This window comes from Betta splendens, chromosome 12 (genome assembly GCF_900634795.4).
Source record: "Betta splendens chromosome 12, fBetSpl5.4, whole genome shotgun sequence".
In the NCBI taxonomy this organism is placed as follows: domain Eukaryota; kingdom Metazoa; phylum Chordata; class Actinopteri; order Anabantiformes; family Osphronemidae; genus Betta; species Betta splendens.
In genome coordinates this window covers 9,625,480-9,650,099 of record NC_040892.2, presented here as the reverse complement: position 1 = coordinate 9,650,099, position 24,620 = coordinate 9,625,480, and the positions used below count along the sequence as shown (strand labels likewise).

Sequence of the window (24,620 nt, the reverse complement as noted above, 5' to 3'; positions counted from 1 at the left end):
ACAGAACCAAGTGGACAACCAACCAATGAGCTAAGAATACTTCACAATCCAATGCTAAGAAATTAGCAGTTACAGTGAGAGCTAATATATAGTGATGGTCGAGCTCTTGCACCATCCTGCATCCGCGTCCAGCAAACAGTTCTAAATAGATAAAACAGATTTCATATATTGTCCAAAGAAAGCAAAGCGTGTGAATCGTCCTTCACCATATTTTGAGAGAAATGCAATCGTCCTCTTCCAGGTGTGAAGGGAAACTCGACTCTGAGCCTCTGCCTCCCCTTATTCTCGTCATCTCGGTCTACCAGCAGGAAAATGAAAGGCAACGCTGAAAGCCTCTGGCAGAGAAATGGCCCCGACTTTCTGCTGCGCTCTTCAGATTGCACGGTTTGTCTTGTGCCTAATCTGGAAGTCATCAAGTGCTGTGTTTAGTTTGAGTGCACTGCTGGAGGAAGGCAGCCACAGGGTTGTGCCAGAAGCCTCTCTGTAGTCCACATGCAGGGAGGAACATCTGGAGAGGGACTCGTCATCCTGTGATCTCGCTCACACGCAGAATTACATACGTGCATATAAATGTGGAGCGCAAGCATAGCTGGGTAACAATGGAGCAAACCGGGGCTTAGGTTTAGTGTGGAAGGACGTGGAGTGAAGCAGGTTCAGTTAAAGTCATGTTAAACTGTGTAGGGCCATCACGGCCTCGCATGAACAGGGAAAATGGAGAAATAGAGGCTTGACTGGCTGAATGTGGCAGCAACAAGGAAGCTCGAGGGCGTCTACCACCTTTACAACAATGTAGGTGGAGAACAACACCTCTCGGGATTAAAAAAGGCCAGTGGCGACGCCAGGAGGGAGCAGGAAGGCACACACTAAACAGTGAAAGCATGTAAACACGTCCAGCAGCTGGTTGTAGGGAGCGTTTCCGTCCGGCGTGTAGCTCGCAGGTCATTTCTCCATTAACCCTTTACTCCCCGCAGTGTGTCAGATGTAGGAGAGTGGACGCTCCAGTCATTCAAGCTCCAATTCCTTAAATCTATAGCTCTGTAATGTGGAGAAGAGCTTGGTTTGAATGAGGGATTATCCCTGCACCTAAAGGATGCTTTTAGAACACACACACACACACGCAAGCACGCGGACACGCACACACAATTTCATCCTGTATCTTCTAAAATCCCTTTTTATAACCTTTTGCTTCTAAAACAAGATTCCAGGAGACATTTTCCGTCTTGGGCATCAGAAATCTACAACTAAAAAGTCTCCCATTACTTCACAAATGAATTTGTACGAGTGCACTTTGATCATTTTTTACCACTAAATGCAAGGCAAACACAGAGTTCAGATGAGCATGGGTGGAAAAACTGATCAGCCACTGGCTGGAAAACGCCCCCCACACACACACACACACACACACACACACCCCCCGAGGGCCAAACCGAGGTCCCAGCACCGAGCTGGCTGCTCCACTTGCTGCATCTCCTCCTCTCCTTCCCCACAGTGAAGCTCCGACGGGATAAAAACCAAACGCAAGCTTGATTTCTTTCCCCCCCTTCTCTTTATTCTGTTGGCAGAAACAAATGAGAACAGATAGAAAACTATCTATGACTCAACAGACTCCCTGAAACCAGACATTACTAATAACAGCAATACTTCATTGATGTGTTCTCATCATTCAGTCCATGTGCACAAATTGCGGGATGTCTGCAGATTGAGGACCAGGCAGAGACACCGTTTCCTTTTCACAGATCATCTTTCAGCTTCAGCTACAGTTCCTATTATGCAAAACAGAAGACGAACAAAAGGCACCGGAGCTTCCTTCGCTTCGTCGTCGTGCCGCCTGTGTTCCATCCACAGATTTCTGCAAACGCATGAGTCATTCAAGCGACAGTACATTCTGTAGGCTTTTAAAAGGACATCCACTGGGATCACTTCACTGTGTGAGCAGATTATTCTGACGGCAGTGGTTCCCTTAATGCTCACAACAGTTAACAGGTCCAGGGTCTTTTCTGGTGACAAACCCACCAGTGTTTGTTATTTTGAGGCAAGAGAGACTTCATCAGCTCCGCCTGGACCGAGCTGATTCAGCGATCATTACTATGTACAAAATATATATAATCAGGCCTATTTACAGAGCACGCGGTGACAGACGCGCCACACGATGACAACGAATGCAATACAATAAAAGACAGCACCTCTAGTGGCACAAAGACAAAACACACTGAGAAATTCAAAAAGGACAACTTGGCACTTGTAGATTCCTCCCACATCAACGCCGACAGCTCAGCGAGCCAGTTTTAGTGGTAAACGTTGCGGCGGGGCCTCCGTTCCATGAGCGCCGACCCGGGAGCAGGCGTCAGAACCCTCAGAGGAGGCAAATCAGGCTCTTCCCCTCCTCGATCTCCTCCTGGACCTTGTCGCTGGACGTGGCGATCTCGGCCTGCGCGGAGAAGACGGCGCACACGAACGTGAGCACGGTGCCGCCCATGGCCGTGTAGAAGGCCCAGCCCATGGAGCAGAGCCCGGCCCGGTACGGCGACGCGTCGGGGCCGCAGTACAGCTGGACCTTGTCGGAACCCCAGCCAGCGGGGTACAACATCAGACCCAGGATCAGGAACAGACCTGCAGACAGACACACTGTTCCATAAGGCAGATCCACATGTGTGAAAGCACGAGCAACTAAGCAAAAAACCCCATAATGCGCCAAATGTTCCCCAGGTTCTGAGAACGATGACTGCTCCAAATTATCTCCGCAACCGCTGCTATTCTCTGGTACCAAGACGTTTCCTGCCAAAGTGCCATCCCAGCATTCAAAGCATTCCATCAGCATTAAAAAAAAAAAAAAAAAACGTTACGCGCGGCAGAAACGGGTCCCCGATGAATGCTTCAGCAACTCGACTGAAGATAATCGGTGCAAGGCCTCGGCGCTGGAGGCCGGATGGAGCAGCGGCGATCGGGTCGGGTTTTAGAGGGGGACAACAGGAACGGGCTGCTGCAGCTGAGGGGCTTCCCCGCCGGCGTCTTGGTGGAAGGAAGGGGTCACTTCCTGTGTTATCCTGACCCATTTCTGCCATTTCTCCTGCGACAGGCGCGTTGGGTCTAGAGCAGAGGGTCCCAGTGATGCCGGCGGCCATTGAATCCCTGAGAACAACCACGAAGCGACTGCAAAGAGCGGCCGTGATCCCACCTGAGGTGTTTAAGAGAACAGGACTCATTGCTTTGCACCGACGCGGCAATAAAAACTACGGTGGGGACGAGAGCGTCTCCGCTGGCTGTCCATCAGCCAGCGGGTCATGAAAACAAGTGTGCAGAGGCGAAGCCGGTCTCCCCCCCCCCCCCCCGTCTCCCCCTCCTTCCTCTCTCGCTCTTAACGCACCGATATCGTATTAAACAAGGAAATGAAAACTAGGTCATAAATTCTTTCCACATGTTGCTGCCTCACTCTGACGTCCAGACCGGCTCCGGTGATGGATTGAAGGTATGGTTTTAATTCCCAAGCCCACCTCTTCTGAGACCCCCCCCTCCTCCCACAAGCTGGACCTTTTAACCCAATATCCCACTGCACTCCCCCTGTCCAGTCCTCACCGGCTCTTGTCCCTGTTTGTTTCCAAGCTGTCAATTCTCCGCCGTCAATCCATCCACGTCTGATTGCTGCGCCCCGCCTCCCCGATCACCCCCCCAAGCTCAGCACAGCAGGTCGGATCTGCACCAAGGAGGTCTGAGTCCACCTCTAGGAGCCACATGAAGAGGAGGCAGACTGGCAAGACCACAAATGAAGACAAACGAGCATGTGATGGAAGAAAGGCGTTTGTCTCCTGTTATGAGTCGGCCATTGCTGCTCCCTCGTGCAAAACTGTGGATCAAATGCACCAGAATCCCCCATTTGCAGCTTTTTTCTCCTGCGTGACGTCACGGCTCATCGGACACAGGCCCGAATTCCTGTAAGTGTGTTTGTTTGCTTCCTCTCCAGCTCGCGGCTCAGTCACGGCCATTGTTAGCACGGAGCTGTGGCGAGGTCTGACTCACCATCACAGGCAAAGTTTACTGCAGGTAATAAAAGCAGAAGGCACCAGTTGCACAAGACTTTATGGCTTTGTTCGCCATCTCGTGTCTAATCATTCCCAAGTACAGTGAATAAAGCAGCGAAGGATTCACTTAAAGGCAGCTTAACGTGTGTAATAGGTCTTAGGGGTCCTGAACGGTGCGTCTGCAGCGAATGCGCTCATCCCACTGGAGCGAAGAGTCTGTTTTGACCATTAGCTTACGTAAAGCAGAGGGGAATGGGTTTCCCTTCCGCTCGGATCTGAAGCTCAGCTCAGCTCAGACCGAGCGTCACTGCAATGGCATCTGTGGCCGTCAGAAAAGTGTCGCAGGGGACGAGGAAAATCTGAGGTGAATGCGACGGCGCCACGATCTTCCCATCTGAGCCACTCCACTATATGAAATATGGAGATCGGGAGCAGTGAGATTTCAAACACTATCTGGAAGCAAGTGCCTAAAACCTCCAGATGGAAGTTTGCCGGGTAAAATGAGTCAAGTTCTGCTGCTCTCAGGTCAGCAGGCCTCACGGCTCGGCTCGTCCCTCACCACACGCCCACCGGTCCTGTTTGGGTCTGCTCCGGATAAATAGGGCTGCGGGGGAGGACGGCCATAATCAGCAGAGCGCCGAGAGCTTGGGTCTGTGAAGGGAGGGAGGATCTCGTGGCCTCCTCCCTTCCATAACTCACCACAGGGAGTCAAAGCGGCCCAACATCTCGCCCCAGACGCGCAGTCCCGGACCCACACGGCGCGATACGCATGCGTTTCGGACCGATCGAGCCTCAGACGAGCTCCTGCCGACCCAACGGAGAGTAAATATTTGGGAGGCTGCGTTTTGAACTTGTGACTAGGTTTGAGGATCAAACCCGGAATTAAAGCAGTAGGAGCTGTGGCGGGTGCTAATGAATGTCTTCAGCTGACGGCGTAGCTTTTCATTTGCTGCGACGCCACAGGAATGAACAGAAACAACGAGACGACGACAGTGCAGTCAGCAAAACCCTTGCTCGTCTACCTTTTATGGCCCTGTTGCTGCGATGTCCGCCCGAAGGCGCCTTTAAACGTAAACGCGCGTCTCACCTGCGATGCCTTGCAGCAGCCCGCACACGTTGAAGATGCTCTTCTTCATGATGCTCTGGAAGCACATGGTGAACACCGAGATGAACGCCACCGCGCACAGCAGCAGGATCCCTGCCGCCAGGAAGATGGAGGCAGCCTGCCAGAACCCGCTGGCGATCTCCCCGAAGTGCACGGCGTAGGGCCCGCACAGCACGCCGCGCTGCATGTGGGGCAGTTTGACGCAGCGGCCGTAGATGCCCAGCGTGGGCCGGTAGGCCTCGCCGGCGGCGGCGCCGGGGGCCCCGTGGGCCCCGAAGACGGAGTCGGGCGTGCGGGGGAAGCCCACCAGCCAGTCGGTGCTCATGAAGGCGATGAGCTCGCCGAACGCCGCCACGATGCTCAGCAGGGTCCACAGCATGGAGCGGCAGGTGACGATGACATGGCACATGCTGGCGGCGGCCGGCGGTCGCTCGGCTCGGGTTTCAACACTGTGCGGGACGAGGCCGGCGTGGAGCGGTGCCGTCGGCGAGTGGACGTCTGTTCTCCCGGCGGCTTCGGCGTCTTATCTGCAGCCGCTCGCTCTTCAGACTCTGATTCCGCCCGGGTTTCGGTGTCTACATTGTTTTGAAGTGTCCCCTGAGCCAGCCCGCTGGCGTCACGTCAGACACACCTACGAGATAAAGCAGAGAGGTCGAGCGCTTTAATTGCATGTAGGCCATAAAACTGGAGGATGTAATTGCAGTGTGTGAGCGCGTGAGAGGACGAGGAAGCGGCGCTCTTCTGGTTTCACCCGTCGTGGTTGTGAAAGTGTAGAGACTGTGGAAAGTGTGGAGGAGGAGGAAGGGAGGCTCCTGGTGTGGATCTTGGGGGGGGGGTCTAATGAGCTGCGTGGGGATGTGTTCGTTTGAAGTGCTCCTCCGTTTTCACTCTGTTTATGTTTAAGGATTTGTGACCAGGGCTCTAGTCCCAGCGGAGCTCCATGACTGTGGCTGTAAAAATACAAAACTGGAAAAGTGTGTGTGTGTGTGTGTGTGTGTGTGTGTGTGTGTGTGTGTGTGTGTGTGTGTGTGTGTGTGTGTGTGTGTGTGTGTGTGTGTGTGTGAGTTAAAATAGAATGCAAGGCGGATGCAGACAGGGACAAAAACAGGCCCGAGGCTGCTCATAGCGCGCCTCACGCCGCTGACCTGGGGTCAGCCGGCGGCTGATAAGACAACGGCCGTCCAGCTGTCGCATGACCACCGACCGCCCTGCGAAGCAGCAGATCACTCACGTTTTCCACACAACTGACATCCAAACACACACACACACACGTGAGCGCCCTGAAGTACTGCAATGTTAAATAAACCCATAATCCACCTGTGATCTAATCATTTATATTCTACTAGTAAAACATGATGATCTTCACTTAATAGGAATCAGTCCAGTCCAGTCCTGGCGTGTGTTGGTGCCACTTCTTGCATTAATGGTCTTAATGGACATTAAAAGCCAACAAACAGAGGGGACGCTTTTTCTCACAGGGTCCCGACCCGAAGGCCTCTGGATCCCCAGACGACCCTGGGGCGCGATAACAGGAAGGCTAATTCTGAAGTTATGAAAAGTCCCAGATTTTATCTGACGCAGACCGTCGAGCGGGACAGACATTTAAAACGCAGAAGCTTGAATTCCAGAGGAGATTAAAAGACGCCTGTGCTGCCGCTAGAAACACAGCTCTGGGCCAGCGAAGAAGTCCTTTCTTCTTCTTCTTCTCCCGAGTCCGTTAGTCATCCTCCAACCAGCGTTTTCCCGGGCGGCACGTCTGCCGCCGCAGCCGCCGCCCCCTTGTGGTGTGTTGTGCGTCTGCGTCTGCAGCCATTACACAAACTTTGATCTTTGTAATCCTGCTGAGATATCAACAACTTCTCCCTTTTTCCCCCCTCGTCCTCTTTTTTTCCAGTGGAGAAAATGACCCAGATCTGTGGGCTCTCGCAGGGCGGTGCGCGAGCGAGCGTGGACCGTGTTTGGACTGTGTCAAACAGATGACATCATAAGAACAGGCACAGACAGCCGCCCCTGTGGATGTGGAGCGGAATTACTTTCATGAATCACAAGCGCTCTCATTGCTCGGCCGTGAACAGATGCGAGAACAGATGCAGAGCCACATTCACCAACTGATCTTCCTACACAAACGCTGCTCATCTCTAGGGGCCGAGCCCCTTGATGTTTCACGCGTGAGATATGGGCAGTCTGACGTTTTAAGGCCAAACATTTGCTGGCCAGTTGCATGGGCTAATTCCTCCCTGACAGGAATACCGTTGGAAAACACTTTGGAGCAGGAGCGATTCAAAGCAGCTGGGGGGACGCGAAGCGCTGAGGAGGTGGAGACTTAACCTCCGACCCCCACCATCATGTGCCGGTTGGCTGCACAGCGCCTACTCAGTCTCAATTCACCCAAAGCCGCCCTGAATCGGAGCCGGTAGCTCCAAAACGAGTTCTATGAATGTGCCCGAAATGACCAGCCAGTCTCCGCATGTGAAGCCCGGACTGGATTTACGACGTCCTTTATGCTCCGGGAGGAACCAAGTGGGGAGACTGAGGATTATTTGGGGCTCGGTTTACATACACAGAGGAGTTTACGGCTCTTGGATTGCACCCCCCCCCCAACACTAATCCCAATGTGTGCACACACTTACAGGGTTCCCTGCTATCTGACACATGCCCCCCCCCAAAGTGTGGACCCACAGCTAGAGCACCCACGGACGGAGGTGGGAGGTCTTCGGTGGCGCTTTTCAGGTCTTAGCACTCAGCGATTCATTCAGCAGGTCGGTAGGTGCTGAAACCTCTTGCATAAACTCTCATAATTAAATGTCAATGCATGACCACAATGTCTGGGCTTCATCCTCTGGGTACCATGAATGTCTGTTTTAAATTTTGCACCGCTCCATCAAGCAGATGTTGACAGAAGCGAAAACTCTGACCTGCCGGTAGCACCAAAGTCAGAGGACCGCATTTCAGTGCGCCATCAATCAGGACCTGTCAGTCACACTCGTCGCGAGCTGCGGCGAAAAAAAGTCCACGGTTCATCCTCTGGGAGTCACAAACGTCCGTCTAACGTTTCATGCCTCCGTGCATCAACAAACAGGCCCATTCAAACGGCTTCGCAGCCATTGTGTCTCGAAAGCGCGAACTGCCCACTCAGCTTTTTTGTCGTCGCGGCAACAAACCGGCAGGAAGCGCTTTTCCACGCTGCCAACGAGAGCAAGCAATCTGCAGAGGAGTCGTTTGTTAGGTTTGGTTGGAGCTGGAACTTGTGAGGAAGCCAGAAGCCACCGAACAGGAATGGATGAGACGACTGATGCCACCATCCCATAACATCAAGCCAGTGACAACCATGGAAACTAATCACCTATGTGCTAATTATAGAAGTCAGTCCTTCTTCTGCTCATCCTGAGACTCTGATGCCACAGCGAGCTTGTGATTCACAGCCTACACATACATTTATATCCCATTACACAGAAGAGACTCAGCTCAGCTCCTGAAAGGACTCACCTCAGTGGCTTAAGAGGGGACGTGCTGAAGGTCAGTAAGAACAGACAGACATTAATCCAGGTCTCCATTGGTGTGTGGCCGGTCCAGGTCCCCTGGAGATGTGGCTCCTTTCGCCACGACTCTCCCACTTTAATGCCTCCCTCAGACTCCGACTCCCAGACCCGGCCCACCTCCCTCCTCCGGGTCCGCCACAGCCCGCTCCCATTGGCCGGGCAGGCGCTGCAGCCACGCTCCTTCAGAGGGTCCACATGGTGGCCACATTTCAGCGCCGAATCTGGGTTAAAATAACAGGAGCTGCAGCGGCACAGGCGTTCTCTGCCCTTCTCTGCTCCTATCTCACCCCCCCCCCCACCTCGCTGTGTTCTCAGCATTTTGTGAAAGTGATTTCAGACATCCAGAAGAAGGAAGAAGAACAGCTTCACATTAGAAGTCTAGTGATTTGTCTAGTAAATGTCTACTGGAGTGTTTAGAGCTTCTTTACATGCTGATAGAATTCTTACTGATCAAAGTCCTCATTGATCGGTGTTAACTATTAACCAGTTTATTTTATACTAGTAGAAAAAATCTCTTACACACAGACAACAATCAACACACAGATACAGCTGCATCCTTCTCCTGCCTGGACGCCTGCCTACCTGACTGATAGAACAGATGGTTCGCTGACTAATGGACACCCTTCCTGTCCAATGGGAGCTTCCACCGGGCGCATTCAACCAGCGCTGCTGTGAGCTGCAGCATTTCTTTCCCAACCCGCGTGTGCCTGCACACAAATGAGTTCCACACCAAGACGGAAAAAGAGGCCGACTCAGGCAGGAAGGGAAGCCGATAGGTCAGCCAGCACCCAAACGCAGCGTGAAAAGCTGGAGGAAGAGGCCGTTTCTTATCAGTCTGAATGGAGCAATCTGGTCCAAAAATAGATCCTTTCAGGAAAATCTAATAAAAACCTCTCCTTTGCAATAAAGCCCTGTGTGTGGGTCCTGCTCTGTGGATGGGAAGAGGTTAAAGAGTCCAGCGAATACGTCTAGAATATCAAAGAAATGCCAGGGTCTTGCACTAAACCCCACATTACTTTCTGTAGTAGGGTTAGTGCTGTCAGGCTGGTAGACGTTACAGTCTTGAAATGGTTGTTACAACACAAAGCATCAAGGGACACTTAAAACCGTAAAACCCCTCAAAATAGGCGAAGAAATGATTTCCAGTGGAAGCACAGAAACAGCAGCTGCAAGAAGCGGGTCCCTGTGCTCTCGTATCTGCAAGCTGTGACATATTCAGATGTGCCAAACCCTAGTTTTGAAAAAAAAAAAAAAAAAAAAGCAGGAAGGAAATGATTTTATACGACAGAAACCGAATCCCGGACGTGCCTGGGATATCTGGGAGAGGATTTTATCCCCACGTGTTTTCAACTAGAGTTGAGGCTGCACGCGTTACGTCACTCGAGCGTCCAGTCGCCTGAGGAGGAAACGCAAAGTTCACTTTTTAGAGAGGACAGTCGAATGAAAAGACAACGGACAAATGGGTTCTTGAGCTCTGGAGTCCAGACTAGTTTTCATTTTGACTCCTGATCTCATTTAATCTTCCAAATATCTCAAGCATCTCTGCCCACCTAAAAAAAGCTCTGCTTCGATGTGGTCTAAAAGCAGATCTGGACGGACAAATGCGCGTGGACCAATCTCCACCGCTACACATTTGCTTCTCTGTGCAATCAGAGACGTCTGGATGCCACGGAGGGAGCGGTCAGGACCACCTGGCCAAGTCAAGGCCACAGCTTGATGGGTAAAGCCCATCAACAGGCAGGAGGAGGGACTGCATCTACTGCATTAAATGCTAAGCTACACAAAAACACCACACTCCACTGTATTCACCGAAAACCTCAAAATCTTATTCCCATATTTCAAACAGATCCACTAATTTAATATGACAGCTTAAGTCAGACTAGAGAGAATTCCCCATGGAGGTCGCACCAAACCTTTTCTGTGCAACATGCTTCTGAACATGCTTCTGGCTGTTCACAGAGTGTTAGCGTGGGAGCGCTATCTCCACAGCACAGTCGCTAATTTATGAACTTTCTGCAGGAGCACCAGCATGAATGTGTTGGAGGTGAGCGAAGCCAAAGAGTGTGGGAAAGAGCAGACGAGGTAAAGGTGAATGGTGGCTGGGTCGCACATCCTGAGGTCCGCGGACGGAGCACCTGCGAGGTGTGGGCGAACGCAGAGGACTGAACCCGAGGAACCACTCAAGTAAAGAATGCACTTATGATGAAGGTGAGCGGTCAGCGGGTTCCCCCTGGAAACATGCGTTTGCACAGTCCTACGCACCGCGCTGGTTTCGGGGCCGAGGTCGTCGGCGTGGGCGTGGAGGAAAGCGGAGGTCAACCATCGCTCCTCTCCCCATGTTGACCATCGCGATCCGGCCTCAGAGTGGGTGGCCGGCTGGATCGCCAGAGGCCGGAGAGGGGGAGGGGGGTGCTGGGTGGCTGCCTTGTGAAATGATTGCTCTGCGCTGTTCTCACAGGCTCGAGCTGGAGATTAAGGATGCGCAGAACAGCGGAGGGAACCTACAAACAGTGCAGCTGGCTCAGCGAGGTGTGCAGACATTCCAAGGGAACCCTGGACATTCTGAGGCCAGGTGACATATACGCCCACCAGAGTGGGGGGGGGGTACTGGTAGCTGCTCAGGCAAACTGGTGTGGACCCCAGTGCAATATCACCCACTCTTGCCAAAGACAAATGCTTTGCTATACAAACACATATCACACAATATAATTAACAAATGAGAACCAATGTTTTATATTAAGCAAAGCTTAAACTGTCAGATTAAATCAAAAGTAATGCTTAAAGAAATTAGAGGCCAGGTTTCACTCAGTGTTGATGGATGGAGGGGCCCTGAAAAGCCCCAGGTCTTCTGCTGCATTTCCCACTGAGCTGCAGAGTTTGGGGCCCTCAGGCCAAAGACACCAGAGCCAGGAAATCAGTCAGAGATGGGTGGATGTTTTTTTTTTTTTTTTTTTGCTAAAAGCATTGTTCTCACTGCGCTTTCTGTGCTGCTTAATCCCACCTCCCCTGCAGCTCCCATGTTAATGTGCCACTACAGCGCAGGACAACACAAAGCGCCCTGCAAGCCGAGACCTCGCCGGCCGCGCCGTGCGAACGCCCCCCGGGGGGCAGAGCCGCAGTTGTTGTTGTGGGCACTTCAGGCTTAACCCGATACCCAAAAGCGAGCCGCGCCGAGGAACACCGGCACCGCTTCGGACAATAAAAGTATCAAGTGATTTTATCCTCGCTCCCAGGCTCGCGGCAAAACACACCAGCGGCGTGCGTTTGGAGACAAGGAGACGAAGGACAGAAACAAACTAGGCAGAAGCTGAGTGAAAAGGAGACACGAGGGACGGAAAGAAAAGGTGAGAAGCTGAGAAAGGAGAGGATTTCAGGGGAGGAACGGGAGACGCACAACTGGTTTCACCCACAGACAAATAACAAAAAAGCTCACAAAACAAGAAGAAAAACACTTTATCCTGTGGCACTACACAGTGAACGTATCTTGTCTTTATGGTTCCAGAATAACAGAGCCTCCGCGTTTCACCGATGTGTCTCCAGTCAAAAACAAGTGTAAGATAACAGGAAGCAGGCCACTGACATGAAGTCCTCCTATTCTGGGAGCCAAATGACAAATGATTACATTGTTTATTATCCTAGTGGGGCTTTCCCCTTTGAAATGACCTTCACAGGTGGTCTCTGCTCAATATCTCCCGCTCCATTGTTTTCCTCACATATTGGAAAAACACCCCCCTCCCCGAGCCGACACCCCCGGCTTCCGACTTCGTCCAGATAAATAGATCAAAAAGTCAAGAGTCACGGAAGCAACGGCAAACAGTGAAAATATGAAATGAACGTGCGGCTGATGCTTCACGCTCAGTCTTTAGCAAGACGTAGCTAGAAAGTTGAACATATTGAGTTTATATTGCACATTTGATTAAGGTGTAAATGTTGGGTCTAGTCTATTATATCACACTTTGTCTGGTTTATTGCATCCACTGAAGATGGTGACACTGTGTGTATGTACAATCCTAAAAACAAAATTTAGCTCAATTACTGATCTGCATGCTTTTAGCATTTGGTTTAATTCCCTCTTTACTATTAGTTATCCTGGGTGCACTGGTCTAAAACCAAACCAGTAATTCCCCATGTAAATACACAGCTTATGTAGAAGTCATTTCATCAGAACAGCCCAGATGTCTGATATAACTTGTCCTAAACCTAATCGGGTTCATGCAGTAGGAGTGATATTAAGTGGAACAATAAGAGACATGGGAAGAACTTGTCTTTCCATAAACACCAGGTGCCAGAAACCACAATAATATAACAAGAAAAGCAGGAAACCATGTTTCTGTGTGAAGCTGTGCGACCAACTAAACACGGTCGCACATCTGGAGGGGGGAAAACCTCCAGGCTGGACTCACGTGTTGTGGAGCCGTACGTACTGTACAACACCAACCTCCTGTGTGCAGTTGTGTGTCGGGCTCAGATGCAGATTCCTTCGGTTCCGTCCAGATGGCGAGAGAGCCCGTTCCCACTCTTCGCGACCTGCGGAGACGGCAGAAGCAATGCAGTGATGAGTCCAAAGTACAAAACCACGCCGCCTCCAGAGAGCAACAACGCTTCAGTCACGGTCGGCCGTCCAACGAAAGAGCAGCATCGCCCGCTCCTCACTCGCTGCCATTTTCCATCTAAACCTGCAGAGCAACTGCACCTGGTGGAAACTTTTAAACTCTTTCACATGTTCGTAAAAGGGGGTGAGGGGGAGACGCTGATGTCTGCATCCCTCATTTGATGTGATGTGGCTCCCTGTGGCAAAGCTGCATGTTTAGCACAACAAATGCATTGTATGTGGATTATGGAAATTGGGACCAGTCACAACTCAAGTGTAAAAGCTTTGACGGCCCCACATTCCCACAATTAAACCCTAATGAACACAGACCTACTGGTTTGAGTGACTGGTTAATGACTAGCTCCACCAGTAGAACTTCAACTAATTTTCTTTCAGCTCATTGATCCCACCATAATTTGAAGTCACAGCTGTTTTCAGCGGACCAGCTCAGACAATTCCTTCCATGTTCCTTGGCCAGTATCAATTATATAGTGGAGAAAAAAAGGGATGGTTTAACAAGGAGGTGGGGGAGACCAAAGATGGAGCTACAAGATAATGAATAATTGACTTGAATGTCGAAGAAGACCAGAAGCAGGATGGTCCAGTTGTGCGATATTGGCTACAGCTCTACTTCAAACACAGATACTAAAGGGGCCCATCATTCCTCTGGAGCAAATTGATTAAAGGCCGGTAGAAGCAGGAACAATAATCAAATACCTTCCTGCTGTCAACAACATAATCGAGTCTGCCTTTCCATTTGAAAAAGGCATACACTCCCCCCCCACATACACACAGGCTGGAGATAATTAACCAACGCTTCCTTTTTCCTTCCACAACTACAGTGGTCTCTTTATCGGTTGCCGCTCAAAGAGCAGCACTCAGCCCAGGTCAATAATCGGACATCAATGCTCTCAACATTAACAGGATTGCACGATTTACCGCCAACAGTGCACAAAACCACCACCATGGTTATATGGACCAGATGAGATTAGATTAGCTGAGGGGCAACGCTTCTCACACCCACTCACAGCGTTCCAGTCCACACAAAAATGAACATTTATCATGATGCAAGAGTCTAAATAAGCACTTTGTGGCATGACGTAACAAACAGCACACAGTAAAGCGTCAGCACCAGCTCAAAAGAGTCCGAGTCGCCCTTAGGTAAACCTCAGCGGTGGAAATTCCTCCTTTCCAATTACAGAAGTGGATCCGCAAAGTGCTACAGCTGAGTGTTACAATCCAGCTACTATATCGGGCTCTTAAAGTGAAGCCACGGTTGCCCCAGCATGCATTAACCCTGGACCAGCTCCTAGTTAAGGGAGCCCAACACGCTGCTGCTGGGAGCTCAGCTGTTGCGCCCCACCACAGCTGGGGGCTGGCCATTATGTGGGGATTGGGCCCGACTACCACAAAAGGGTCTTTCTTGTACTATTTAAAGGCTTTGGGAAAAGGGGAGCAGGATGCATGGAAGTATGTGGGTTATTACCAGATAGGAGACATGTTGAACATTTGGGGCTTATTGCTTTCCTGCTGAGAGTTAGATGAGAACATGGCTGCTTCATATGAAAGGTCCATCCGATGGCTGCTTGGATTAACTTAGCAGAGAGACTGGAGACAATATGAACACAAACAAAGGGTTAATTAACTCTCTGGGTTCACATGCAGGGTCAGGACAGTAAACGAGTGGATGCCGCCTCACGTCAGCGAAACTGTGACACATCATCCACTTCTAATGCGTCTGGGAGCAGACAAGAAAACAAATCAGACATCAGCCATCTGCATCTGTTTTCTCTCAATCCCCCCCAATCCTCCATTTCTCTCTCTCTCTCCGGGGAGCAATAAAAGACACGTAAGGCCGAGCGGGGAGCGTCCTCATTAAAATAGCCTCGTCCCTCAGGCTCACATGCACAACACAGGTGTCAGGAAGTGCCCACCGCTGATCACTGTGATGCAACGGGTTCAAGGATAGTTACAGAGTACAGAAGCTTTACAAACGTCCCCAATCTGAAAGGTTAAAGGTCAACACAGGCTTTTGAACCATGTGGGAGCGTCTATTGGTGGAGTTTCCATAAATACAGCACACAATGCCAGCGTGAATTGGGTTATATAAGCTCCTGGTCTTCAGTTCATACAATGCAGACTGAACCCACAATGACTTCATCATTGTAGTCAGCAGCCTGTGTGTGTGTGTGTGTGTGTGTGTGTGTGTGTGTGTTATCTGTGTCACTGGAACATTTTTAGAGCAGCACCAAACTGTTGCTGCATCAGCACCACAGAAACCGCTTGGCGAAGCCCGGCGGGCTCAGTGTCATACATACGGGCAGAAGAACCATATTTTCGACTTGGGCTAAATCAGATACGTGTCAGATGCGTTGCTCATTTATTTAGAGCACATGGGGAACACTAAGAACCAAAGCAGTGAGTAAATGAGGATTGTTCTGGCGAACAATAGGTGTTGTATGTTTCCGCTGCGTTCATCACAGTGTTCCAGGAGCCAGTGCTCAGACAGAGGTGCTTTGAAAACCGTGCCAGAACCCTCTTCAAAGACCAGAGGAGAAGCCGTGGGACTGTGGAGCCAGGGCAGCTTCCGCTCCGCGAGCTGAAAAAGCAGGAACAATGGCAGGTCTCCGCCGCTATCAGCCTCACATGCCGCTCCGGTACGAGCGCTTACAATGGGGCGAGAGTAACCGGAGCATGTGGCGCGTGTATTCATGTCTCAGATGAGTCGGGTCGGCCCATAATGTGTCCGGTCGGCTCACGTCATAGCAGACTTGATTAATTATTAAGAATGCTTCAGGCCGTACAGCAGATGGAAGGACTTTTTTCCTACTATGATTGTATAAGACCCCCCCCCCCCTCCTCCCCATGTTACACCACTGTACCAGCTGTATCTCCTCCGTTAGTCACTAAACCCCGTCTGACACACACACACTTTCCACTGCCACGGAAAAAAACACTTAGTCCGCTGCAGAAGGATAAGGGTTATAGAGCTGAAACACAAGGTGTGTTTTATTCCTTCAGGCGCAGGCTGATTACACACTCAGCACTAGTGCTATGATTATCCACACTCTATCCAATTACCTCTCGTGTGTGGATACATGTACTGTGTGTGTGTGTGTGTGTGTGTGTGTGTGTGTGTGTGTGTGTGTGTGTGTGTGTCCACCAAGCACCACACAGGATGACATCACCTTGACGTGATTAGCCCGTTGGCTCCATGTGAAGCGCTGCAGACGCATCATTCGATGAGCAGATATGGTCTAAGGAGGAGAGGGAGATTAAACATAATGAGGGTCTGCTCCAGTTTCCTCTGTGGCGACGTCATCGTGGCTGTCGACGCGTAATGAAGCGCAGGTGCACCGAGGGCCCGTTACTCAGGTCACGGTGACAGGCGGCGTGAGCGAAGGGCACGTTCACCGACTCGTCCTGAGGTTCAGACGCGACAACGTGCCACAGCGGAAGCAGACGCTGGGAAATGATTCTCCCTGCGTTCAGACCACTGGTTTCCCAGTATGGGGAGATCACATGCCATGAACCGATGGAGGAGTGTACATCTACCTAAACACCTAGCATTCAGATGCTTGGTGTGTAGTGAAGGTGAATCCAAACATCTGGATACGATCGGGCCTCTCTCGTCTTCCTTTCAGCTCAGACCGACAGAGCGCCGAATGGGCGGAGGTCAGAAGCAGTGCCCATGAGCAAGCACAGCGTCTACGGGAGGCAAGGGACGGGCGGAGGAGGGGGCGCGGGTACAAAGGCAGCTTCAGACGCCTGCCCCTGGGAGATGGATCACAGATGTCTGGCCCTGCACGTAATTGTAAAACAAAAGCTCTACCCTCCGATTCACTCTTCGCTCCCGGGAACCTGTTTGCTTTTATGCATGCACGTCTCCCCGCTCTGTTATTACCGCCCTCTGATTCCGTCTTGCCGTGCCTGCGTTTACGTTCCCACCTCACGCAGGGAGGGACAGCGCGATCCCCGCTGCCTTCAGACGGCAAACGCCCCTCGGTGCCGCAGCGAGAGATGGGGACGCGACAGCAAACCAAGAATTCCCCGCACGCTGGTTTCGACCTTTGCTTTGACTCAACTGGGGAGGAAAATATGAAAAGGGGAAGCTTTAAAACCACGGCGAACCACTTCATTTTAGCCGGCGGAGGCTTTGTTCATCTCCTCGAACGCATCTGTGCTTGTTTAACTGGAGCCACGCCGCCGCCGATCGTACCTGAGATTGAACCGGCACCAACTCAATTAAGCCCGTCTCGTATCAGCTCGTGGTTCAGGCCGGAGCTTCGGGGCGTCTCGTCTGAGCGCGTGCAACCTGGAGGGTCGTCGCGACACAATTCAATTCACAAAATCACCCTCGTAACTCGTAATTCGCGGGCTGACAGGTTACGGTAACAAAACCCCTTAATCGTATGGATTCATCGTGTAGCATTTTCCCACGGGACGCCGAACCCAGAGCGAAAGCTAACTGGTTTTACAGCAGCTACCAAAAGAGTGGAAACGGATAATTAGTCAGCAACATGAACAGCATGAGGTCAAACGCGTGACCCGCCGTGTATTCAGCATGAGTCACCTCTACCTAAACTAGGTCTGCCAACACAGGAAGTCCTCGGCTTCGGGTGAGGTGGTGATAATCACCGGCAACAGGCCGCCAGTCCAAACCCAGGCAGGGTTTCCACGGTGATGGTGGAACTGGGAACCAAACAGGGGAACGTGAAGCCCTGGATGTGCTGGATGAAAGAAGAATGAAACCTGCCAGTAAACATTTTGATTTTCCGACCAATGATCCGTTTTGAGCTTTCAGAAATTAAACCAATTGTTATTAAATGTGAAGATTCACCATTTTACACATCTTCACCCTGAGCTTAATATTTTACAGGGAATCGTGAGGCCAAGAGCTTCATTCTAGGATTTATTTGTCGAGCGGGAGGAACGTGTCAACATGCTGGGAAAAAAATCGATGGATTCCCAGCACTTCACCAGCTGCCTTTTGACAGCTGCTGGGAAAAATGCTTAGTTGCTCCCTCGCCACGAGTCACACGACTAGATTGATATAATTCTCAGCGCTGTCTGTAAACACATGTAACGCAGGCCAGTACATTCATAGAGCGCATCTTTGTTTTCTCCCACTAATTGGGAATCTGCTGAAACATAAAAGCATATTATGCATCGTCTTCCCGGAGCTTAAAGCCTTTTCCGCGACCTGAGCCAAGCTGAACATATGATACCGCCTTATCGCACGTTACACACAGACCACCTATTGTGGGGGGTCGTAACCTCCCGTCATTAGCATACAGCTGTGGGGCCGAAACCCAGAGCGACTCCGGTTCTGGCTTAATCAATATTCAGCATGTTTCATCCAACGTTTGCCAGTAAAAAAAGAAGGAAATCACATCAACACCGAAGCAAACTCACGCACAAAGTCAATGGGCAGAGCTTAATGAGGCCGCAGTTGCTCAGAGACTAGATAAAGTGCTGAAGGCTACGCAGCTGCAAACCCGCCGTCCGTCTGCCGTGCACTCCCCTGGGACTGACCCCCAGCCCGCCACGGGGGCAACAGCCCCCCCCCACCCCCGCCCTGCCACTCATTCCCTTCTCTGGCCGCCCTCTGTCTTTGCTCCACACAAGCCTACGAGATGACCTTTCACTGATAGAGGGGGCAGGTGGAGGAGTGGGGGGGGGGGGGGGCTTTTTGTGAGGACCTCACTGGGCTGGAAGGCTGCTGGGAGCACACGTACCCCCAGGCGAGGCTCATCTCCAGGAGCCACAAGGGGGGGCCCCCGAAAAGTGAGGGAGGGCGAGTAGCTCCAGCCCTGCATAATCTTATCAGATTGCATGACTGGCCCACAGCGGAGCATGATGGGGGGGGGGCACCAACAAGTTTCATCAAGTGTCCTTCAGAAGGCAATGGGAGATGAAACAAGAGGATCATGGGAAAGGTCACAAGGTTCACGCTGCTGGACACCGTCACATTTCACAGGAAGGTGATGGTTTGTTTTGTTATTTGACACATCTTTAACTCGCTACAGGTGCTTTGAAGCCAGAGAGGTTTCTAATGTAAGTAGATGCAGACTGACTCCAGATGACATCGCCCTTAACATTAGTTGGACTTATATCAGTGAGATTCCTGCTTTTAACTTCACAGTGTGATTTTATTTCAATTAACTGGAGCTAATTCCTGGTTCCAACTGGACTTTTTGCTCAATCTAAAACAGAGAGAAATGAAACGAAGCCCCTCTGCAGCATTTTCCTTTCTACTGTGCAAGCCGAGGCGCAGACTTTTCCAGAACTGCCCCGAGTCTGGAGCGGCTCCATGAAACCGAAGGACCTCGGACACGCGGCTGCTTTCAATTCACCGAGAATCAACGCTCGTTCCAGAAAGCTGGAGCGGAAGAACCTCATAACGTAATGTGACCCACTTAAAGTGGGTCTGAGCGCTAAAGCTGTCCTCCTCACATTGCGTCACTTTTATAGACACATAAACAAATAAGAGGACGCATTAAAAAAAAATATTGCGCGACGTGCGAGGCGCTCAGCAACACTGTGGGGTGAAATGGTGACCTAAAAAACGTAGCGTGTGTGAAAAACAGATGTTGCCATGGAAGTAAACGCTCCCGCTCCACATTCAGGAGCAGCTTTTATAGTAATAAATACAGCCTGGAGTAATTGGATGCAAAGCCGTTAGCCTGTACAGGGGAGCGCCTCAACGGCAGGGCCGCTGTAGACAGCCCCTCCAGATGTTAGTCTGAGCCGGCCACTGAGCATCTGGTTTAACCTTTGACACGCGTGTCTCACCCTCGGTGTCGCGGCGACGCCGTGGTCCTGACTTGGGTTTCGAGCGCACGCCGACGGTGCCCAGCTCTGATTTCAGGGATATTTAACCTCACGAAATACGTTAAATTGATTTAAATTGAGGGTTGATTCAGGCTTTACATGTGGGCATCACGTTCTCCACTCAAAATAGCCCTTGTTCCAGGAGAAATACTGACCAGAGCCCGTAATGCGCAGCCGGAGATGCTGGATTGATGACAAAAGGGCTGCCATCAAAGCTCGGAAGGCAGATGATGTGGTCTGCATGAACGGGCGGGCAGGAAAACTCCAGTTGCATTAAAAGCATCACATGCTGCATCATCTGCAGGCAAAATAGGAGGTTGGTGATGTTTTTCCATGCTTTGAAAGTTTAAGAGGGGGGGGGGACAGTTTTCCAAAGCATCTGCGCTGCCAAGTGCCAGTGCTGCCAAGGAGGAGAGAGTATTTTTGCTTTTCGCGTGGCCTCAGAGGAGGAAAGGCGCTTTCTGCGGAGCGGTGAACGACCACGTGTGCTGGCGCGGACGCCCCAAACCGCCATCTTCGCTGCCGGTCACTCATTGGACGACGACCCGACGCACGGCCTCGAGGTAATTACAGAACGGACCCGTGGCCCCGGACCACGCGGTGGCTGCACAGCTGGTCGTAAAGCAACGCGTTCGACGTGAAGCCGCAGCGCTAAAACCCCCGCTCCTGCACTTTCCTACCACAGGGAATCAGCGGCTGAGGTTCGGAACGACACCGCAGCGCAAAGAGAGGCGAAGCGCACGTGGAAGGACGGGAGGAGAGGCTTTTAAAGCCCGGCTGTGGTTGTAAAAAAAAAAAAAACAAGGTCACCATCACTAATGTGGTTCATCAGGTGCACGGGTGAAACGCGACGTGGTTGAATAAATGACGCTTCTAGTTTTAGTCATTGGGTTTTTCTATATTATTAATGTCTTAATGCAGCATTGTTTATTGAGTTGAGGTCTTTTCTCGTGCCAAAACTTAATGTTAAGTGTTCAGTGAAACCTAGCAGCCAATTAATACAAAAACAGATGTATAGTTATAACTAATGCATTTTTAATTACATCCTGTCTTAGCACCGACGTTAATTAAATGTTGTGGAACTTTTTTCTAATAATCTTCAGACACTGCGCTTGTAACGAGCTGCATTAGCGGCTGAAGCGTCAGTCTGCGTCAGTCTGGGCTTTCCTGCCACGACGCCCCCCCACGTCTGGGAATAAAATCACTACAAATGTGGAACAACTGGAATGAAAGTTGGGACGCGTGGAGCCCGCGAGCTCCATCGACGCCCTGCTTCGCACACGGCTCGTTTCAGCGCGGTGCTGCTTTAGAACCGAGTTACTTACGTGGAACCCGGAGGCTGAGCGAGTCCGGAGCGACGCGTCTCGCACGCGCGACGTTTCCGAGGCTTCTCCGAGATCTGCGTCGGTTCCGGAAAACTCGATCCCAATTGGACTTTCTTTCTCCCCCCCTCGCCGCTCAGCGTCGGTCCTTCATCCTCCACGTTTTGTCCCGGTCCACGGCAGAATGAATGGCTCCGGATCCGTCCCCCACCGCAGCGCGCAGACGGGATGGGAGTAGCCGCTCCGTGGGCTCCCGCCCCCTCCACCAATCACACGACGGAGAACGCGATGGAAAGCGCTTCTGCACGAAGCCACTGCCGTCAGTTTCCTGTAGTTTTCCTCCGCTGCAGTTAAATATATTGTGTTTTAACCCCACCACAGATCTGACATCTTTTCATAGACACGTGAAACATATAATTACACATTTTTTTTAATGTTTTGTCTGATAAAGTTAAATCAGCTCCACCTTTTGCAGCTGCAACAGTATTGATGCATTACTTTAATTTGAAACTACACCCGTCCTGCTCCTGGTTCTCACCTGTCTGCTTTGAAGTAGTTCTCTGCTTGAATCTGCAGAAATGTGAATTTACGAGGCGCACGTGGAACAAATCTAGAGCAGACTTGTACACACGTGTTGTCGGCAGCAACCAAATCAACAGTCAGTAAGTCAGTCAGATCGATGCCCAATCATAGGCCCATGTTCTTCTCCCACCTCTGATTAGCAACACTGACTGTGATCAAATACCAATACCAAGTAATACAATTGATACTTCCTCATTTGTGTGTGGGATCTCTGACTGGTTCCCATGCAAGCATCATGGGAATCACTCCTGGGTGTAGTTACAGTAGAGAGGACTGAGATTTCTAATTACAGATCATCATGAGCTACTGTAAAATACTAGAATATAGCTACACAGTGTCTCACACAACCATTGAGGGCTTCACTACTACCTCAATTGTAAACTTTTAATGTTTGGTTCTGAGAATGCAGCAAAAATAACGTGGTGAGTGAATCCATGAGAAGCTGGAGGAGAAGGGCCGGTGGCACATACTGGACCCAGTTCATTCACTGGAGGAACAGCAATGGTGTGAAACAACAGTGTTTGTACTATATATTAGAGCGAATGAACGAGTGTGAATGGACTATTTTGAGCGCTTCGTGGCTGGAAAGGGAAACAACTGGTGCCAGGACCTTGGTGCCCTCTTATTTGTGCTCCTCGGTGAAACACACGAACCTCGAATGGAGCGAAAGAGTTCCTGACTAAACAATCGTGCAGTTTTTGTGAACAATAAAAGCCCCAATGTTATCCGTCCAGATCCAAGGATCATTGTTTCTGCTACTGACCTTCAGTCTGAAAGAAGAAACAATAGAGTGAGGTGGAAATACACAACTCTAAACTCTGTGTATTCATCACTCAACAGTGTAGACAGCTTCATTTATTTATGGTTCTTGTTACATTTGTGTTTTGTATTTTAGATTTGTATCAGCTTTGTAACTGGGTTTGAGCTCAAGGTCAGTTGTAGGACTACTCTTTGTAATATAATACTTTTAATATCAGAGCGTCAGGGAAGGAATCCTTCCTTCACCACATCATTGTTTTGTTGTTAATTTATTAACTGAGCCATTATTGTGTCTCTGAGCCGTGGCTGCTTTTTAAATTAGCGGCGACGAGCCGTCGCATCTCCACCCTTCACGGCTCAAGGTCCTGCACATTCCTGGCTGCGCTCGTCAGCGCGACTTTAATCTGTTTTCACAGGACGGACACACAGACACAACGTTGTTTGGAATTCCAGGCCCACTTCAATGCGAGCGCTGAAGAGCGGAGACCTTCCAACGCTCCTTGTGGACATACCAGAGCGGGGACTGAAGGGTGGTGGCTGCTTTGTGTCCCACATGTGGTCACCACAGAGATGCCTCCACTTATCGACCACAAGTGTCACAATACTTAAGCAACTGTGCATTTAATTTGTGAGAATCTAAATGTCCAGACTATGGAACATCTGAATAATCTGAGGTCTAACACGGGTAACTTTCCGCATTTAAAGCACAGGCAACACCAAGAAAAAGAAAGTTGGACTCAAGGAGTGAGAGGCTGGTTACAGGCGATCGAGGAGAGACCTGACGGATGTGTCAGGCAGGTAAACCTGACGCCATCTCCTCCTCCCATCACACGGGAGGAACGCGTAGCTGTGCGTCAGCTGAGAAAACAAAACGTGAGCGTCGGGACGACGTCACGGTGAGATTCCGACTTCACGGGACGGAGTCGAAGCGCAGGATTAAGTGTGAGAGAGGCACCAAAACCACAGCTAGGAGATGACACTGTGGTGGGCTGCTCCTAGCGACCAGGCAGCGTGGGGAGCTGGAGCAACAAGTCAGTATGAGAAAGTGGTCTGAGACACTCAGGCCTCCGTCTGAGCTGGATGGAAGGCGCCGGCAACGTCTAATTACGCCAACGATCCCATCATCCCGAAACGCAGAGTTGTGATTGTGGAGTAAACGAGCAGAACGAGACAAATTTATAGCCTGAGCGCTGGAAGACGTGCTTTCTCAGGAGTCTGGTCCTCGTTCGCCAAGATGCCAGTTTAAATTCCACTTAGCAGCTCCTTTACACTTGCGACCAACTCGCCCTAAAAATGTCCAGGTTTTGAATTTGAATCCAACTCTTATCGCCTTGGGTCGACCATCTGTTGCTAGATAAATAATTCACTCAAGTGTGACCCAACGTTTCCACTCCTTAACTAAACATCAAAGTTCATTCCGGGCCAAAACAATCACAACCCGACGCCCACTTGCAAATACTTTTTCCAGGCCTTCCTTAATCATGGCTGTTAAGACATCGAAGGAAAGTCCAGCATCTAGCAACAAAGTGCAACCGAGCTTGAATCAGTATCAATTTGTCCATCAATCGCTGAGTTGTCATTATGTGGATGTTTGCAGTGACAATGAAAGATAAGATATGTAACATACAAAAACAAACAGTGCAGCATTTTTGGAACTGTCCTCAAATACTTGGTCCAAGATGGTTTCACCTCTGCTTTCTATGACTACATTATTCCTTATTCTATAAGAAGTCAACTTCAGTGACGTGACCACGCTAATGTCGTAGCAGCGTGTTGCTATTCCCTTCACATGCCAGGGGTCAAGGGTCGGCGGCCACATTAGGACGCGCTCTGCAGGGAGTGTTTCCTGTGGGAGTCTGCACGCTGCTGCCG

The 24,620-nt window shown here is 50.6% G+C and overlaps 1 protein-coding gene across 3 annotated transcripts; it reads right to left on the bottom strand.

The window, feature by feature from the left end:
• Positions 1-1,523: 1,523 nt before the first annotated feature.
• lhfpl2a (LHFPL tetraspan subfamily member 2a) lies at positions 1,524-22,680 on the bottom strand. Of its 3 annotated transcripts, none has more exons than XM_041073029.2 (4): positions 21,411-22,680; positions 13,099-13,187; positions 5,104-5,752; positions 1,524-2,610 (listed from the first exon to the last, which is right to left on the bottom strand). In XM_041073029.2, the coding sequence occupies exons 3-4, from the start codon at positions 5,528-5,530 to the stop codon at positions 2,354-2,356; spliced, it is 684 nt and encodes a 227-aa protein (XP_040928963.1). In that variant the 5' UTR covers positions 5,531-5,752; positions 13,099-13,187; positions 21,411-22,680; the 3' UTR covers positions 1,524-2,353. The 3 variants fall into 3 exon arrangements, with proteins under 3 accessions (XP_040928963.1, XP_040928964.1, XP_029025961.1); XM_041073030.2 differs by lacking the exon at positions 21,411-22,680 and adding an exon at positions 14,738-16,120; XM_029170128.3 differs by lacking the exons at positions 13,099-13,187; positions 21,411-22,680 and adding an exon at positions 8,608-11,199.
• Between the last annotated feature and the right edge of the window lie 1,940 nt (positions 22,681-24,620).

Bases quoted from the DNA above. Each gene is read 5' to 3' on its own strand.
- lhfpl2a (XM_041073029.2), bottom strand. From the start codon at position 5,530: ATGTGCCATGTCATCGTCACCTGCCGCTCCATGCTGTGGACCCTGCTG. The intron at 2,611-5,103 runs GTGAGACGCGCG...GTCTGTCTGCAG, and splicing joins GCTGCTGCAAGGCATCGCAG to GTCTGTTCCTGATCCTGGGT.